This window comes from Gadus macrocephalus, chromosome 2, assembly GCF_031168955.1.
Source record: "Gadus macrocephalus chromosome 2, ASM3116895v1".
Taxonomy (NCBI): Eukaryota; Metazoa; Chordata; class Actinopteri; order Gadiformes; family Gadidae; genus Gadus; species Gadus macrocephalus.
The window spans coordinates 20,485,587-20,505,638 of NC_082383.1; the positions used below are offsets into that span (position 1 = coordinate 20,485,587).

Here is a 20,052-nt window from a genome sequence, read left to right on the forward strand (position 1 = left end):
TCGCTGTTGGTATTTGTTTACCAGACTCTTTGATCCTATGCAAGTGAGTTTGAGTTAACCTCCAACCAAAAACGAGGCAAATTCACAAGTCAAGGTAAGTCACAAAACAGTGCTACAGAGTAAAGGGAAGAAACTGGACAGAGCAGTGATAGTAATGACATTTGCACACATGACAAGTGTTTTTCAAGCTTAAAATTGATGTTGACACAAGCCGTCTGGCAAGTCTTCACACAGTGTTTGACCTGCCTTCTTGTGGCTCATGTTCATGGCCCTTCTCTCTCTACCTTGACCCCCTTAAACACCTTCACATCTATTTTAAATCAATCCCCCCTCCCCCTACAGACCCAAGCAGCTGAAGGGGTTCTCTGTCTCAACTTTTCTCTCCCCCCTTTATCCCAACCTCTCTGTCTCCCTCCATCACCCTCTCCCACTCTCTGCCTCTCCATCTTTTGACCTTTACGATTTGTCTCTGAATAACTGTCTGCTCTCTGGCCATCCACCTGCCAGGAGAGAGCTGGTGGTGGTGGTGGTGGTGGTGGGGGATGGGGATGGGGGTGTTAAAGTTAGGTAAAGTCTGGTGAACATTTGTTCATCTACCGAGGAGCAGTTGCAGAGGCAGCTGTCTGAGCTTGTGGGAGATAAAAGGAAAGACGGATTTAGACTCGCTATATCCACGCCAATTAAGACCATCTAGTCGGTCACCGACTGCCAGGGAACGTAGAATCTGTTAAGAAATACACCGTTATAATATTTTGCAGAGAGGGGTACGGGCCAGTCCCTTTTCATCATGATGTAAAGGGAGCTGCACAAGAAAACTGATGTTCCCTAAATGTACATCCTCCAACAGCTGGTTAATGTCAAGACAACCAGCTCTTTACTTCCAACAATGATTCATTTGACTGGGATCGAAACAAATGCATCTTGATCCCATTAAAAAGGGGAAGCATTCACCAGTTGGGGGGTGGGGGGGTTGGCAATATTAACATTAGAACTATGACATCGCACTGGGCTGACACACACACACACACACACACACACACACACACACACACACACACACACACACACCCGAGTGGAACCACATACTGGTGCTCTATGAATACTGATTCGCCGACCGGCTTAAGACCGAGCTAAGGGGCTTTGTGTATTCATTGTTCTCCCCCGTCAAGGCAAACTGACATGTTCTGCATTCTCACGACAACGTCTGCTGATGGTTTCAGTGTGAGCCGAGCGTTCTGCACTCTGTGACTCATCCATCAACCCAGACCCAAACCAGGCTTAACAAGGCAGCCTTCAAACACGCAGGGAATGCGATGCAAGCGATCCCAATGTAAACAGATGTAATATAAATGTAATATAAAAGCAAGTATTTATGAAAACACTTGATGATCGGATGGAAAAGTAGTATAATGAGTAGCTACATAAAAAATCAATAAGTCAATAATAGTTCATCAATTAACAATAAAAGTAGGCTATTGATATTCTTAGGGGTTCAAGCATGCTCAATTGCCAAGGTAATCTTGTGGCAAAATATCAAGCAATACACAATGATACCACAACAAAGTTATTTGAAGTGCAAGATAGCTAGATTGACGGGTACTAAATAGATATACAAATTAGATTACATGAAATGTCACGGCTTTTGGTCTGGCTGGAACCTGTTTGAATATGTGAACGGCTTGCTTTGATGTGCATGGACGACTTAAGACAAAGACTGTACAGCAATCTCCAGCCTCATCCTGGTCTTCAGACCGCCATGGCCATAATTCAGGAGGCCTAATCTCGCCTGAGCCCGGAAAATGATGAGGGCCATGTTTGGCCCCGTAGCCCGTAATCCGTGGCCCTTAGCGATCATTGCTTTTTAATCGACCGAGGGCGCGGACCACAATCGAATCCGTTTACACATTACATTATACAGCTATACTTAGGTTGTTTAAAATACAAAACAGACATGAAACAGACAGTCGAGGACTTTCTCCAACTTGGCTTTTAAGCCAGATATGATCTCTCTGGCCAAATATAGGAGAAAGCGTTAATACAGTCCCGGCATTGGTGTTATAAAGGCTGTCAAAATCTCGTTAGGCTCAGGGCATCTCTATGGCACACTTGAGTATTGAATAGGAATAAACCAAGAGAGCGATAATCATCTTTCAGACAGCTTTTAGAAACCCTTTCTGGATTCTGTCAAACCTTTTCGTTTTGGGACACGCAGGTAAGCGCTATTCACCTCTTCTTAGAAAGAAATACAAAAATGTACATTACTTTATTGTGGTTGTGTCTATCTCAATGGGGTTGAGCATTGCATTAACATAACCAGGGTTGGGGGTTATATTCCCACTGGGGCTCCCCCATGCTAAGCATCTATACTATCATTGTATTGATCAGGCAGAAAAATGGCATTTATAATTCGTTAGCCTCTGGCATAATTGCCAAATTTGGCCAAGAGTCATATTTTTGGCCAAAGTCAAACCCAACTCTACTCTCCTACTGCTGCTAATTCACTGTGCTTCATTGGCTGTATCCTAAGCAAAGGATGGATCCATTATATTTATGTTAAGTCAAGGATAATGAGCTTCGATCTAAAATGAGACTGAGATCAATTAGAGCATTACAGCCAGTGTACACGTATTTAAGATTGTTCCACGGTCCACAGCCAGGTCTAGTAGGTCATGGGTGACGTTGAGATGGCGATCTTTGGGGTGGCGGCGCCGTTCCTCCGCAAGCCGGAGCGAGAGCGGGTCGCTGCCCAGAACATGCCCTTCGACGCCAAGACGGCCATCTTCGTCACCGACGCGAGGCAGGAGTACGTGAAGGGCAAGATCAAGAAGCAAGACGGCTCCAAGATCACCGTGGAAACCGAGGACGCAAAGGTAGGCTTGGCATAAGGACAGGTTCTGGTCCTAATCTTGTTGATTACGGACTAGATATTATGGGAAAGTTAGACAAGAGTTTTTTAGTCAATAAAATGGAGCATATTAGACTAGTTTTCACTCAAAAAGGTTTAATTGATTTTAAACTATGATTTTTAACATATTTTACTGATTAAAATGTTCTTAATTGCTTCTGGCAAAAAAATTATCTACGGTTGGAAATAGCACCTAATGCAATGGTCTGTTATTGCTGCAGTCTACTGTCCAGGAATAACAGACCAAAGAATGCCGTTATTTACCAATCAGAACTGAGTAATCAACAAAGCTGTGTAATAATCGTTGTTATTTGATTCATATTAAACACCTTAAGTATAACACACGCTTAAAAGTGGGTTACACATTTCAGGAAGATTTACGTGTTCATGTCATTGTATTTAATTTCATGCATTTCCTTTTGTTTCCTCCAGATTGTGGTGGTTCAGCAGGATGACCTGCGGCCCATGAACCCCCCCAAGTACGATAAGATCGAGGACATGGCCATGCTGACCCACCTCCACGAGCCCGCCGTGCTGTACAACCTGAAGGAGCGCTACGCTGCCTGGATGATCTACGTAAGACCGCCACCCCAGAGGGCCGGGTTAGCAGGGGTTTGGGTCAAACCACTGGTACCATTGAGTAGGGTTGGCATGGGAGAGCCACGGGATTATATGGAGGGGGGGGGGGGGGCCATAACATACAGACATAACCAGGCATAGCATCCAGCCTTTGTAGAGCGAGAATGTATATTGAATGTGTAAAAATTTCAGGCATGTACCTCCCCAGACCCGCCATGAACAAAGGAATGCTGAGAACGATAATTAATTAATGCTGGCACTCATGGTAACAATGTCACCATGACATCCACACTCGCCTCTCATCAAGATCACATGACACTGCGGTACAATTATTTCAACTGTACATCCTAATGAGGACCAAGCCCTTGTCTCCCCCCCTCCGTCCAGACCTATTCGGGGCTGTTCTGTGTGACAGTGAACCCCTACAAGTGGCTGCCGGTCTACAACCCAGAGGTCGTGGCCGGATACCGCGGGAAAAAGCGCCAGGAGGTCCCACCGCACATCTTCTCCATCTCCGACAACGCTTACCAGTACATGCTAACCGGTACGCAAACACTAACAAAAGAGTTCACACAAGGGGTATGTCTTTTGGGGAAGAATTGTTAGAAAAGTGGGCCTGGATTTACTTATTTTCAAGTGTCTTATATAAGTGTGAGTTTTAATATATGACAACCTCCCATGTACATATTTATTTATTTATCCAAATTGTATCTAAAAGTAATATTCTGTCAGTAACTTCCAATTCAGAACACACCTGTGTGAATACTTTATTCAAGTATGAATCCCAAAATCCCAAGACTAAATTATGAGTTATATATTGTTCGTCTTTTTAACAGATCGTGAGAACCAGTCAATCCTTATCACGTGAGTAACTATTCCACTTCCTGTCTTGACCGTCACAATAAGAGACCCTCGTCTAATTTCATCGTACAACTTTTGCAGCGGAGAATCCGGAGCTGGAAAGACTGTGAACACCAAGCGGGTCATTCAGTATTTTGCAACAATTGCATCTTATGGGGATCCAAGCAAGAAAGAGCCACTTGATGGTAGAATGCAGGTATTTACCGACTTCTGTACCAGCACTCTCACTCTCTACTCAGACAAGCATTAAGCAGATTTATCCAAAGTGACTTACAGTCATTTTCAGATACATGTCGGGTATATTGCCCAAGGGAGCCTGCGGCCATTGGGGTTCGAACCCAGAACCCTTTGGCTTGAAGTCACCCTAACACCCTAACCCCTAGACTATCCTGGGCCAAAAAAAATACCTGCAAACCCCACAAATACCTAGTTCTTTTTTAACTGCTCCTTCAAAAGTTGTATAAGCTGGACATCAATTTTCCTTTCCTTAAAGGACTTTCTCAACTGTTTGTTGCAACCAGTACAAGAGACCTCTTCTTTTGTGTTTATTTTAAACAAGGAAGCATGCTTCTTTTAACAGGGAACCCTGGAGGATCAAATCATCCAGGCCAACCCCTTGCTGGAGGCCTTCGGTAATGCCAAGACCGTCAGAAACGACAACTCCTCTCGCTTCGTGAGTCTTATTCTGTCAAAATCAAATTAAACCAATGCCACTCTTTTATATCGGTATTCTTTATGAGTATTAAAGGCACCCTCTTGTACCACAAGCTGTGAAGTTGATTAGCCATTACAAGCTATTCCATACCTGTTAGTTGCAACACATGTGGGAGTGTCCACTCAGATGTATGATGCACAGTTCACCCTACAAGCCAACCAAATGGATTGTACCCCCTGACAACCTGGAAGCTTGGTCCAATAAACATCACACCTGTTGGTAACATAGGGGCCCTTTAATATGCATATATTAGGTTGCATAGATAACACTGGTAACAATACCTAGGAGCCTTATGCTGATCATAATACTAATCGTCATCAACCCTATTATAATTATGTTCCAGGGCAAATTCATTCGCATCCACTTTGGAACAAAGGGGAAGCTGTCGTCGGCTGATATTGAAACCTGTAAGTCTGACAGGAGCTACGTATGCTAAAGCTAATCCCGTGATGTAGGCGATGAGATAGGAATATTTGACCTCTTATGTTAATCCACAGATCTACTGGAGAAGTCTAGGGTGACCTTTCAACTCCCGGCTGAGAGAAGCTATCACATCTTCTATCAGATCCTGTCCAATCAAAAGCCAGAATTAACTGGTAGGTGGTCACATGATCTGAACACAGTCTTTATTCCACTTATTGGATTTAACAGAAGTTCTTCTTTAAAGTCTTGGAATTTTTTGATGCATACAACCAATACAGCTTTTACAAGGATCAATATTTGTATTATACCAGAGTTGCTGCTGATCACCACCAACCCTTATGACTACCCGTTCATCAGCCAGGGGGAGATCACTGTTCAAAGCATCAGCGACCAAGAAGAGCTGGTCGCCACTGATGTAAGATATATACGCTTTTTTCCAAAGGGATTTGGATGTGACATGTGAATCGGTCAGATTCATATCATGAAGGAGCAGGTAGGGGTTAGAGCCACTTGCTCGGGGATGCCTCCAGGTAGACCGCTAAAATTTAGGTTGAACCTAATGGCTGGGACTGTACCAGAAAGAGAAAATACATAATACAAAAATCCGATGATACAATTGAATCAAAAGCATTTTTTTAAGATGTGTATTTTTGCTCTATTGCAATCATGCAATATTATCTGGGATCTCTCAAAAAGATTCTTTACCAAGTGAATTATTACCAAGTCTGCCTGTAAACTCAGAATGTAAACTCAGGTGGTCTAAACACCGTTCCTTGGTTTCTGTAGAGCGCGATTGATATCCTTGGGTTCAGCACAGAGGAAAAGATGGGCATCTACAAGCTGACCGGCGCAGTGATGCATCATGGGAACATGAGGTTCAAGCAGAAACAGCGGGAGGAGCAGGCTGAGCCTGATGGCACAGAAGGTGAGAGGTTAACAACCTGATGGTTCAGAAGATGGGCTACAAGCCGCAAGCAATGGTCAAGGATAAACCTTTCAAGAGTTGAATTGGAATGCATGCAGAGGTCCAATTAAAAATGACCCACATAAAACCAACTATTTCAATTATTTTTTAATCTTGCGGCTTGAATCTTGCTTATTGTTTGCCTTTCTGCCTACTCTAACACCTTGTTCATTTTGTTACATACATCCTTCCTCTTAGTGGCAGACAAAGTGGCTTACCTCATGGGCATGAACTCTGCAGATCTACTGAAAGCACTATGCTATCCAAGAGTGAAAGTTGGAAATGAGTATGTCACGAAAGGACAGACCGTGCAACAGGTACCCTGCCCCTTCCATTAGTCAGTCTATGTTAAACATCGGATTTAATCTGCGGCACTTTACAAATCCATTTTAACTCTGGAACCTTTGATGACAGGTGAACAACTCAACGGGTGCCCTCTCTAAAGCTGTCTATGAAAGACTGTTCCTCTGGATGGTGACCAGGATTAACAAACAGCTCGACACGCAACTGCCCAGGCAGCACTTCATCGGCGTCCTCGACATCGCGGGCTTTGAGATATTTGAGGTAAATTGGACTCATGCAACCTCTGTTTGTTAGTCTTCTTATGTATTTGTGAATTAAAACGACACAATGCCTTGCAGATGAACAGTCTGGAACAGCTGTGCATCAACTTCACCAACGAGAAGCTCCAGCAGTTCTTCAACCACCACATGTTTGTGTTGGAGCAAGAAGAGTACAAGAAGGAAGGCATCGACTGGGAGTTCATTGACTTTGGCATGGACCTGGCAGCCTGCATTGAGCTCATTGAGAAGGTAAACTGCACTGTTTCAACTTCCACCCGGTAGATCCACCAAAATCCATCTCTACAATATCCAGTCTGGGATTAAAAACAACACTATCTCAAAGTACAATCTTAGTTCTTGTTCTATCTCAGTAGCCATCTATCCATCTTCATCTAGGTTACACAAGTTAAAAGTTAGGCACATTCACCATCATCCACCTGGAAGTAACTAGAAACATTTATCTATCTATATTCATTCATCCATCCCTCCATCCATCCATTTATCCATCAAACCAAACATCTAAAGAAATGGTTCTCCTGCATGCCTCCAGCCCATGGGCATCCTATCCATCCTCGAGGAGGAGTGCATGTTCCCCAAGGCCACCGACGTGTCCTTCAAGAACAAGCTGTACGACCAGCACCTGGGCAAGAACAGCTGCTTCCTGAAGCCCAAAGCCTCCAAGAGCAAGGCCGAGGCCCACTTCTCCCTGGTGCACTACGCCGGCACGGTGGACTACAACATCTCGGGCTGGCTGGAGAAGAACAAGGACCCGCTCAACGAAACCGTGGCCCAGCTCTACCAGAAGGCGGGCCTGAAGCTGTTGGGCAAGCTGTTCGCCACCTACGCCTCCACCGACGGTCTGTTGGCCTCACCGTCTCCTTATCCCACCACCCTGACCAATAGTCCTGTCCTGTCACAAATTCGGGAATGCTATTCCTCTATGTAGTATAGATATAGTTTGACGGTCCGTGGGCCTTACATTCTCCTTATCCGACCACCCTGACCATTAGTCTTGTCCTGCCACAAATATAGGAATGCTATTTCTCTATGTAGTATAGATATAGTTGTGTGTAGTATACTATGTTTGTTTTTGTCCATTTTCTTTTAAATACCCTGAGTGAATATGTTCATAGCATTGGTGGTCCCAGTCAGAATCGAACCCCCAACCCTGGCAGTGTTAATGCCATAGCAATAGTGCTACCAGTTGAGTGAGACAAGAGGAACCCTACTTGCAATGCAAATCTCTTGTTCATTTTTTGTTCTCCGTCCTCCTAGACGGAAGTAGGAGGAGTGCCAAGAAAAAGGGCTCTTCCTTTCAGACGGTTTCTGCACTGTTCAGGGTACGGTTATGTGTTTTCTTTTGAGTTTTACTTTCTGCGATTATTTAAGAAGGGGAAATAATCTCTGGGGTGGCATCTTTCTTACGCAGGTCCTACCATGTCTAAGGTTAACAAACTTTTAAATAATATGAAAGTTGATGAATAGTGCTCTCTTGTGTGTTCTCTTTGCTTTGTCTCCGACAGGAGAACCTCAACAAGCTCATGTCCAACCTCCGGTCTACCCATCCTCATTTTGTCAGGTGCATCATCCCAAATGAAACCAAAACACCAGGTAAAACAAACCGATCAATGTGTCGCCACACCTCCCTCGAAAGTGATCCTGGTAAATGATATCAATACCGATACGAGAAAGATGCTTAAATGCTGTAAGTGTCCTGCCAAATCTCCCTAATTTGCTGCACCCATGGGTTGTTTTATTTTGAAAATCCAGCGAGGACATCTTCCATTACCTTGCAGGTGTACAAAACGTATTATTGATCAGATCATTCCATTCCATCTTCCAAGTCACACTGATTCCATGATGCATGTTAGTGTGGTGCCGCTGAGCGGGTAAAATGATTGTCCTCCAAGGATCCATGGAGCACTACCTCGTACTGCACCAGCTGCGCTGTAACGGGGTGCTGGAGGGCATCCGGATCTGTAGGAAAGGGTTCCCCAGCAGGATCCTCTACGGGGACTTCAAACAGAGGTGAGCCCATGACCAGGTTCCTACCATGTCCTCTACCAACAGCTACCATCAGAATGTCCCTATCTGTGGACGGCTCATAGTCATAACTCGTTTGCAGTTATCAGATGTGTTAAAGGGGGCATATTATGCCACCAGGTGTGAGTGTGATTAGCTATTAAAAGCCTGGAAAACAAAGGAAAAGGGCAATTTTTCAAACAATTTTTAATGGCTAATCACACTCACACCTGGTTGCATAATATCAACCCAATAATTGTGTAAGATATTTAGGCATGTACATGCACGCTTTTTAGCTTTTGGTTACAAATCATAGCTTTATTGTTTTTTTTGTATGCATTTTTTGCATGCTTATTTGTTACGTGCTGCACAGTCGAGGACGCCTGAAATCAAAGCATTTCATTGCCTTTGATTACTCCTACTCGTTTTGATTGCCTGCACTGCATCCTACTGCATACCACATGCTACTGCATACTAAATACTACGTACTCCTCCTCACAGGTACAGAATCCTGAATGCTAGTGCGATACCGGAAGGGCAGTTCATTGACAGCAAAAAAGCATCAGAGAAACTCCTCGGCTCCATTGATGTGGACCACGCCCAGTACAAGTTTGGATACACAAAGGTACTCTCAATGGCCAAGTTGCATTATGTGGAATAATTAATAAGTATAAAGCATACAATAAATAGCACTCATTATAAAGAGGAACAACTTCTACTATTGTTCTCAATTGATCCTTTGCACGATTCCACCAAACACAGTTAAATGTGTTGACCTTTATCCGATGACATGATGCAGGTGTTCTTCAAAGCTGGACTGTTGGGTCTTCTGGAGGAGATGAGAGACGAACGCCTGGCTGTGCTGATCACCCGAATTCAGGCCGTTTCTCGCGGTTACGTCGGCCGGCTGAGATTCAAAGCGATGACCAAGAATAGGTGAATAAAGCATCCAGTTCTAGCATGGGGAATATGCTTCAAGAATCATGCCTGAGTTTTTTCTTTGTTTCCAGGGAATCGATATACATCATTCAGTACAACATCCGCTCCTTCATGAGTGTGAAGAACTGGCCCTGGATGAGGCTCTACTTCAAGATCAAGCCGCTGCTCCGGAGCGCTGAGGCGGAGAAGGAGATGCAGAACATGAAGGAGGAGCTATCCCGGCTGAGAGAGGAGTACCTCCGATCAGAGGCCCGGAGGAAGGAGCTGGAGCAGAAGATGGGGATAATGGTTCAGGAGAAGAATGACCTCTTCCTTCAGATTCAAGCCGTAGGTTATTTTGTTAGTCAAGAGAGATGCCCCTGCGTGTCAAAATGTAAATGTATATTTTCCATATTTCATCCATCTCTTGGCATTCAAATGTTGATGAGGGTTGCATGTCGGAAATGATTTGCACACCACTTGCCTACCTTAAACAGTAAGAGTAGATTTTGTCTACTCTTAGCTAGATAAATGTATAATCACACACCGGAAATGCAAAAAACACATACCTTCTCGAAGACCACTTAAGCCACCCAGGATGGTCTGGATCACATGACAATGTCATTGCTTTCAGAAATAGGTGCCCAGCCACATGCCAGACCAACGTTTCCTTATTCATCCACCTTGGAGAAGTCTTTGTGTTGTACTTCTTGACGGAAGGCTCAACGTTCGGTGAACAGATTGATCCAGCAAAGCGTAGAAACAGGTGTCACAAGATCCTGTGTATGTCTCGCGTGGCAGGAGCGGGATAACCTGTGCGACGCCGAGGAGCGTTGCGAGGGCCTCATCAAGAGCAAGATTCACCTGGAGGCCAAGGTGAAGGAGTTCTCAGAGAGGATGGAGGAAGAGGAGGAGATCAACGCCGAGTTGACGGCCAAGAAGAGGAAGCTGGAGGACGAGTGTTTGGATCTCAAGAGGGACATCGATGACCTGGAACTCATCATCGCCAAGGTGGAGAAGGAGAAGTACGCCACTGAGAATAAGGTCAGTGGACTGTGGTCTTCAAACCGTGGGTTGTGAATATATTAGTAGGTACGTAGAACTGGTGGGACTTTTTCTAAGGAGTATGCTTTGAATTGGATCGCATAAAAGGGACAAAAATGATGAACGGACAAAGTTTCTTTGCGCAGGTCAAGAACTTGGTAGAGGAATTGGCAGGGCTGGAGGACCACCTGCTAAAGTCTTCCAAGGAGATTAAATCACTACAAGAGGTGCATCAGCAGACTCTGGACGATCTCCAAGCTGAAGAGGATAAAGTGAACTCCATGACCAAGAGCAAGGTCAAGTTGGAGCAACAGGTGGACGATGTATGTATCACCTTATTAATGTTTGATGCTGTTATTTTATGCTTTGTTGTTGTTATTTTAAGTTTTTTACTCTATGTACGTGACCTTGGGTGACTTGAAAGACGCCAAAAAATAAAATGTATTATCATTATCTTTATTTACCTTCCCAAAACAGAATTGTAGAACAATGTTTCAGTATCTGAATAGTGTTTTTAATACATGTGAATGTTAACATTTTCCAGCTCGAAGGGTCCCTGGAGCAAGAGAAGAAGGTGCGAGCCGATCTGGAAAGAACCAGGAGGAAGCTGGAGGGAGATCTCAGGCTTTCCCAGGAGAACATCATGACCATAGAGAGTGACCGACAGCGGCAGCAGGAAACACTGAAACAGTACATACACCTCATCTCACTTGACACCAGGATTCTCTAGGGACCATGTGTAAAGGTTAATTATAAACTAATAAATGATATTATAGATAATGACCAAATAATGGTATTTATTCGTCTTTTTTTTCCAGAAAGGACTTTGAGGTCATCAACCTCCAGAGCCGAATGGAAGATGAACAAACTCTTAGTATACAACTCCAAAAGAAAATCAAAGAGCAGCAGGTTTGTATACCTATATCTACCTGGGGTTCTCTTCACTACTCCAGTCCCAAATGTCTAAACAGACCCAAAAACCAACATTACCGCCAATATGTCATCCATTTTTACCCCACTTTAAACAAATAGACTGCTACTATAGTTAATTATAAAAATAATAATTTTTCAGACTTCCATGTTTGAAAATAATCAAACCACACAATCAATTTTGGAGCAGTTCCAAAAGTGCTGCACAACCTTGTTTCTAAACACACAGTTCAGAGCAGCTGTAGGAATCAGAAAATCACGTTTTTTCACTTCTACCACTTCAGGCCCGCATTGAGGAGCTGGAGGAGGAGATGGAGGCGGAGCGTTCATCCCGGGCCAAGGTGGAGCAGCAGAGGTCGGACCTGTCCCGGGAGTTGGAGGAGATCAGCGAGAGGCTGGAGGAGGCGGGCGGAGCCACCGCCGCCCAGGTGGAGGTCAACAAGAAGCGGGACGCGGAGTTCCACCGCCTTCGCCGGGACCTGGAGGAGTCAACCCTGCAGCACGAGACCACGACGGCCGCCCTGCGCAAGAAACAGGCGGACGGCACCGCCGAGCTGGGCGAGCAGATCGACAACCTCCAGAGGGTGAAGCAGAAGCTGGAGAAGGACAAGAGCGAGCTGAAGATGGAGGTGGACGACCTGGTCTGCAACATGGAGAGTGTTCTGAAGAGCAAGGTGTGAGTTTTCAGTTTTAAAGATGGGGGGCAGTATAGTGTCTGGGCTAGAATGTTTCAGTGGTACTTGGTTTGGTCACGATTGTTTGCAGCCCACTTGTACACGTTATTTTAAGATGCTCTTAGTCACTACAAGTTGCGTTGGATTAAAGCGCCTGCTAACTAATTCAAAGACAAATAGGACTAAATATTGAATTGTCTTAAAATATTGCAGGCAAATCTGGAAAAACTATGCAGGAGCCTGGAAGACCAAAGCACCGAATACAAAAGCAAAGCGGAGGACGCCCAGAGGTCTCTGAGTGATTACACCACACTCGCCAGTCGTCTGCAGACAGAAAACGGTAAACTCAACAGTACGAAGTCAAAGAACAATACAACTATGGTAAATGTAATGCTGTTAACAAGCCACCGACTAAAACCCTCTACAGGGGAACTTTCCCGGCAGGTTGAGGAGAAGGAAGCCACTCTGTCTCAGATACACAGGGTGAAGAACACGGCCAGTCAACAAACGGAGGAGCTGAAGAGACATCTGGACGAAGAGACCAAGGTCAGACGATACGCAAAAGGGCCACACGAAGCAAACCCTGCGCTGATGCTGATACTTAATAATTACGTGATCATTCCTCATCGGTGCGTTCACTTGTATTGTGTCGTGCATTTCAGGCCAAGAGCTCCCTGGCCCACGCTCTGCAGTCGGCGCGCCACGACTGCGAGCTCCTGCGGGAGCAGTACGAGGAGGAGCAGGAGGCCAAGGGGGAGCTGCAGAGAGGCCTGTCCAAGGCCAACAGCGAGGTGGCCCAGTGGCGGACCAAGTACGAGACGGACGCCATCCAGAGGACCGACGAGCTGGAAGAGGCCAAGTAAGGAACCCTTCGGCAGTGATGGCTGGCGGTTGGCGTCGTTTCCTTCCAGTCGTACAAGTTCTAATTTGTTTGTCACACAATCTATCAATCTAAGTTTATAATCTGTATCTTCCTTTTACCATAAGCATTACAATGTGTACAATGCAAATCAAGTTTGTCTTAGCTGAAATGTGAATAAATTGAACTTCGACACGAAAGGAAGAAGTTGGCTCAGAGGCTTCAGGAGTCCGAGGAGTCAACAGAGGCCATAAACGCCAAGTGTGGGTCGCTGGAGAAGACCAAGCAGAGGTTGCTGGCGGAGGTGGAGGACCTCAATGTGGAGCTGGAGCGGTCAAATGCATCCAGCGCCATGTTGGACAAGAAGCAGAGGAACTTTGACAAGGTACAGTCTATTCCGGATTAGAAGGGCAGGCTCCTCATAAGAATGTGTTCAAGTCAGGGTATCATCCCCAAATATTTCAGTAATGTGTTATGGATTATTGCAATCCCATTAAAAGCTATCTCAAGTGATTCACAGTGACATAAAGATGCAGGAAATGTTGGCATGAATAGCAGTAAGGTGGACCTTGTTTAAGGGTACCTACAGTAAGACTGAGCTTGAACCCAGAGCTTTTCGGCTGGGATTTAAACACCCTAACCCCCCTGTCAGGTTCTTGGTGACTGGAAACAGAAGTTGGAGGAGAGCCAGTCTGAACTGGAGGTCTCTCAGAGGGAGTCCAGAACCGTGAGCACCGAGCTGTTCAAGCTGAAGAACTCCTACGAGGAGGCCTTGGACCACCTGGAGAGCATGACGCGGGAGAACAAAAACCTCCAGCGTAAGAAATAACGTTGGACCCAAGATTCTTATTGTTGGATGTTGTGTGGATTTTTGTCGTCTTCTTATCTGACCCTTTGGCTTTGCATTACAGAGGAGATAACTGACATCACCGAACAACTGGGCCAATCGGCAAAGACCATCCACGAGATGGAGAAAGCTGCCAAGCAAGTGGAACAGGAAAAGAGTGAAATCCAAGTTGCTCTTGAGGAAGCAGAGGTGCCTTGTTTGCATTTATTATCTAACCACAGTTAAGTCTCATCTGGCCATTAAACTATTGTTTCAATACTAAAGGGGTTTACTTATCCCCATACATTATATTGGCTGTCAAAGTGATAACCACCAGTAATGCTGAATGAATATGTGTCTCTCAGCATTGAACGTTAACAGCTAACTGATTTGCCATTAATGGAATACAATTTCCCCAGAGTTGGTGCTGTTTCTCTCTCGCTCTTACCCAGAACTAGTGCCACCAGGCCTAGAGCGGTCGCACACAGGATAGTTCATGGTTCGATGGATATTCTGGATTCATTTACACTTCCTTAATTTAAATATTGTCGCAAGCTCCTCGCCGTGTAACCACAGGGTGTAGGTTTTAAAGCGGCGTCATTCCACTGACTCCGTCACGTGTGGGCCCTCCAGTCCTCCATGGAACAGGAAGAGGCCAAACTGCTGCACCTCCAGCTGGAGCTGAACCAGATCCGCTCGGAGAAGGACCGCAGGGTGCTCGAGAAGGACGAGGAGCTGGACCTGCTGAAGAGGAGCCACCTGAGGGCCGTGGACGCCCTGCAGGGCTCCCTGGACGCCGAGGCCCGCAGCCGCAACGACGCCGTGCGCCTCAAGAAGAAGCTGGAGAGCGACCTCAACGAGATGGAGGTCCACCTAGGCCACGCCAACGTCCAGGCGTCGGACGCCACCAAGCAGCTCAGGAACCTCCAGGCGCAGCACAAGGTGAGCGACCAACTGTACTGCCATGGCGTTTACCAACACTGCTTTGTCTTCTGCCCGGGTCTGGATGCTCAAACTCCTTTGACCCAGGATTCCAATAGAGAGACAAAACGGCCAAACACAAAGCACACTCCTAAAGTGAAGCCCACCATCGTCCTCCCTCTCCTGACAGGACGCTCAGGTTCGTCTGGATGAGGCCGCCCACAGCCAGGAGGACCTGAAGGAGCAGCTGGCGATCGCGGAGCGCCGGAGCGCCCTCCTGGCGGCGGAGGTGGAGGAGACGATGGAGGCCCTGGAGCAGTCCGAGAGGAGCCGCAAGCTCGCCGAGCAGGAGCTGGTGGCCGTCAGCGAGAGGGTTCAGCTGCTTCACGCCCAGGTGACGCGGGAGCATTAAAGTCAATGTCAGAAAGAGAATAGAGGTTTTTTTACCTTTTGTTTGAAAGCATTGGATGCATTACTATGCTTATCCACTCAAGTGAGGTATTCAATGTATTATTCTATTGCAGACCAGTACTATTAGTGTATTAACCCTTATTTTCCTCACCTGAGCAGAACACCTGTCTCCTGAGCAGCAAAAAGAAGATGGATTCTGATATTAGTCAGCTGCACGCTGACATGGAGGATACAGTCCAGGAAGCCCAGAGTGCAGATAATAAGGCCAAGAAGGCCATCGCAGATGTAATCCTCCATCTTTATTCTAAGTTGATGCTTTATACCTGTAAGGATCACTGTGGAAAACGCCTTAACCCGTGCCTCTTTATTCATAAAAAGCGTATTCTGTATCGCTGCAAATCAGTAGTCATAGCCATGTCACTAATCACTGGAAGGCTATCATATAGACGTCAGAAAAAGTAATGGCGCGTGTTTCCCCTGCAGGCGGCCATGATGGCGGAGGAGCTGAAGAAGGAGCAGGACACCTGCGCCCACCTGGAGAGGATGAAGAAGAACCTGGAGGTGACCGTGAAGGACCTGCAGCAGCGCCTGGACGAGGCCGAGAACCTGGCCCTGAAGGGCGGCAAGAAGGAGCTGCAGAAGCTGGAGACCAGGGTGCGCTAGCCCCCACTATGTGCAAACTGAAATCATCAATTTCCTACACATCCCAGAATGCACCCTGTTTATCTTATCCACGCAATATTTCTGTTGGAGGAGATCATCGTCTGGCTGCTAGCTGACATTAATTCTTGCTTTTACTACTTTGTTTATTCATTTTAAATAATTGTATTATAATTGTGAACTTTAATTCCTTTTCCTAGAATTCATCTTTCAGAGCTTGTTATTAAATATAAAGCTAATGCTACAACCAATAATAAACTATTGCAGCGGAATTGCAGAGAAATTGAGTTTGACACCCATAATATAGACAGTAACTAAAATATATCTAACCCTGGCCTGCTCCTTGAGAATTTACTTAAAGATAAATAAAATATAGAATAAGTAACCGCGACCTGATACACAGGAAGCATCAGGAGTCTCATGAAGATGGTTTGATCAATGCCTTGGTAAGACCCTGATTAGAGATCTACACTAGAGATCTCCAGGTACCTCTACTAGGGCGGAGTTCATCCAGGTGTTTCCTCAGGTCCGGGAGCTGGAGGCAGAGCTGGAGGCGGAGCACAAACGCAGTGGGGACTCCATGAAGGCCGTGCGCAAATATGAGCGAAGAATTAAGGAGGTCACCCATCAGGTAGGCAGATCTCCGCGCGCACACACAAACACACACACACACACACACACACACACACACACACACACACACACACACACACACACACACACACACACACACACACACACACACACACACACACACACACACACACACGGTCACAGAGGTGGAAATATTGGAAGCTATCTAAAAACAGCAATGGTTGAGAATTTCTCAGAGATGGGTGCATGCCTCTTTCAGTTTAGACTTGGTACTTTGCTTACACTGTGTGGTTCATCTGATGGTGCGTGTGCCGAGCATCCGCCCCCCCCCCCCCCTCCCCACCCACCCCACCCCTCACTCCCAAATAAACTGAACCTGATGCCGGACCTCACTGTCTTTTAAACCCTGGCTGCACCCTGTTTACAAGCTAGATGGAGAGACAGGTACAGACAGGCCGGTGAGGGGACAGTAATGATGAGCATAGTGTTTCAGGGGGAGGAGGAGATGAAGAACGCCGCCGGGCTGCAGGACCTGGTCAACAAACTGCAGCTCAAAGTGAAGGCGTACAAGCGCCAGTGTGAGGAGACGGTGAGTGGCTGCGTGCTCAGCCTTACTTTCAAACACCAATATGTGCTTGAGTGTTTAACTGGCAAGTGGGCGGCGTAACACGGTCATTCGTCTCTGTACAGTAACATTCTAATCTTGCGCCAAGACAAAGGTCAAGTACGTAGTAAAAACTCACCGTAGTCATAATTAACAAAAGAGGCTAAGGTAGCAAAGGCATTTTGTAGAGATAAAATTATGAATATTGTGCTTGAGAAAAGGACCAAAAACCTGTACATTCCCCAATAGACATGTATAATGATTTCAAGGCGTTTAAGGCTGTATTTCAATGTGTACATGTATCTGAATTACACTGGGGTTAAATGTGTATTAAATTACAACTTTGATTAGACTAGTTAACTCTGTATCATTATGCGACTCATCCCGAGGGGCGGCGTTGTATCGTGTGATTGACAGGAGGAGCTGAGCAGTGCGCATCTCGCCAAGTCCCGCAAGGCTCAGCACGACCTGGAGGAGGCGCTGGAGCGCGCCGACATCGCAGAGTCTCAAGTCAACAAACTCCGCGCTAAAAGTCGCAATATTGCTGGCAAAGGAGAATAGGAAAAGTATATTCTCAGTGCTCTTGTGTTTCTGAATGTAATAGACTGAGTTCTGGCTTTTTTTTGTTTGTTTAGAGAATACAGTGTATTTCGAATTTATTGGAGAAATATAATGCAATTTGGCACATGTACACAATACATATGCCTTTACTTATATATGTGGTTCAACAGTAGGTATAATATAAATACAATGTTTATTGTGTGTTAACGTGTTTCCATGCGTTTTTTTTGTGAGACATGAATAAATGTTTGTCAAAGTATAGGTCAGGTATCAAGTTGCACAATGCATCAAATTACCTATCGTTTCTCAATTATCTGAATATATATATGTACATCAATATTTATTACATATCAATCTATAATAATATATCTGAAATCAAATAGCAGTGAGACTGTTTGTTACCTGTGTGAATTGGATATGCATTGCTGTCATAAAGGGTTAATATTTATCACACCACATAAAATATGTTATACATCCATGTGTAAAACGCACAGGCTTAGGGTGGAGCCTGACTGCCTGTATGGGGTTACTACAGGTCATCTTAGAATAACATCCACAGCTCAACAGATTCCAATATCGATAACACAATTGTTTCATCTCTGAGATTAGCCCTCCTCCAACCGAGACAAGAGCACGATTTCACGATGCTAATTAACTTCGGCAGAAGCTATTTCCACACCATGAAATATGACCCGCAGATAAGAAGAAAAATAAATGATTATCTTATTCATCTTTCTCTAGTCAGTCTTATCCGCATTGCTAAGCAAATGGTTGACATACATAACGTCGTTTTGAGTGAATATCATGAAATCCTGAAAATGACAGTAATCAGTCAGCTAATCAACCACCAGTCTGAATGATAGTCGCAGTAGCAGTGGCAGCTGTTCGCCACCAGAGGGTGCCATCTCGGAGACTCCCAATACTTGGATTATGTATTCCGCCTCATGACAAGCTCTCATCCAAGTCAAGCAACCATCAAACAAAATATAAATCACATTATACGGTTGTATAAATATAATATACGTACGAGTTAATGAAGAAATTATTTTTTTCTTTGAAAATGACACTGGGGCCATGCCGTCCAACTCAATATACAAGCAAAATCACACGAGAGAGAGAACTGTTACTGTATCAGCACTCCCAATCCTGAAGCTGCTGCACTGAGGCTGTGGTCAGCGTACTCATTAAACTTACGGAATCACAGCCGTTATTTCGCTTTTATTCAACAGTTCTTCAAGATCCAGTTATCAGTATGCGACAACATATTCAGATTGGTTTACTTCATTCACTCATTCATCATTAATCTTGCTCCGCAAACACAAATAGTTCGGCAGCGGGACATCTATCTGGACTGTTGCCAGGCAACACAATCATTTTCCTAGCTCGCTACTTTGTGACACGTTACCGCAGGCCAGCGTCTTTGTATCATGAACATTAATCCGTGTCTGTTTCCATATTGTACAACAAATATTGTACAACCAATGAAAGAGTCTGTTGTCAGTCGCTTCAGGGGAGTTAACAGCTTATGGTCGCTAAGAGACAGTTATGATATACACCTGTGAAGCGGAGTGATACATCATTTGTTAAAAGGCACACCGCGGTTATATTCTTCATTAGCATCTTGTCCAATCAAATTACTCTGTCTGAATATATATATCTATATTTAATTAATGTTTAATTAAGCATATTGATGATAATATAAGTGCATATATAGAAGGAACAACTCTGAACACATACAGTGTACGTATTGAGGCAGTTGTAGTGCGATTAAATATCTGTACAGTAGCCTACTCTGTCCAAGATAGATACTCACGGCACAGCTTTCTTGGGAACCATGAAGATATTCAGGAGGTTTCCTGGTCCTCTTGGTAGAAATTGGCTTACACCAGAGAAATACTTTGCTATTAGGCTACGTTAATTGACAAATTAAAACTTTTGGAAACATATTAAAATCAACATATTTGAGCCTAATTAAGCAACGAATCCACATGCATCCCATGTCGTCATCGGTGTGTGAC

The 20,052-nt window shown here is 45.0% G+C and overlaps 1 protein-coding gene across 1 annotated transcript; it reads left to right on the forward strand.

Moving 5' to 3' along the window:
• The first annotated feature begins 1,921 nt into the window (after nucleotides 1-1,921).
• Nucleotides 1,922-19,655, forward strand: LOC132452440 (myosin-1B-like). The gene is made up of 39 exons (XM_060045076.1): nucleotides 1,922-2,212; nucleotides 2,658-2,870; nucleotides 3,338-3,481; nucleotides 3,872-4,028; nucleotides 4,321-4,348; nucleotides 4,427-4,541; nucleotides 4,926-5,018; nucleotides 5,404-5,467; nucleotides 5,558-5,656; nucleotides 5,795-5,898; nucleotides 6,270-6,408; nucleotides 6,646-6,764; nucleotides 6,862-7,011; nucleotides 7,089-7,259; nucleotides 7,561-7,867; nucleotides 8,286-8,350; nucleotides 8,534-8,621; nucleotides 8,921-9,038; nucleotides 9,534-9,657; nucleotides 9,832-9,968; nucleotides 10,043-10,298; nucleotides 10,752-10,994; nucleotides 11,141-11,317; nucleotides 11,539-11,684; nucleotides 11,813-11,903; nucleotides 12,209-12,598; nucleotides 12,812-12,938; nucleotides 13,026-13,144; nucleotides 13,261-13,457; nucleotides 13,659-13,842; nucleotides 14,110-14,275; nucleotides 14,369-14,493; nucleotides 14,917-15,225; nucleotides 15,395-15,598; nucleotides 15,775-15,900; nucleotides 16,099-16,269; nucleotides 16,802-16,906; nucleotides 17,363-17,458; nucleotides 17,891-19,655. Exons 2-39 carry the CDS (start codon nucleotides 2,670-2,672, stop codon nucleotides 18,032-18,034), a joined length of 5,799 nt encoding a protein of 1,932 aa, XP_059901059.1. The 5' UTR covers nucleotides 1,922-2,212; nucleotides 2,658-2,669; the 3' UTR covers nucleotides 18,035-19,655.
• The last annotated feature ends 397 nt before the right edge of the window (nucleotides 19,656-20,052 follow it).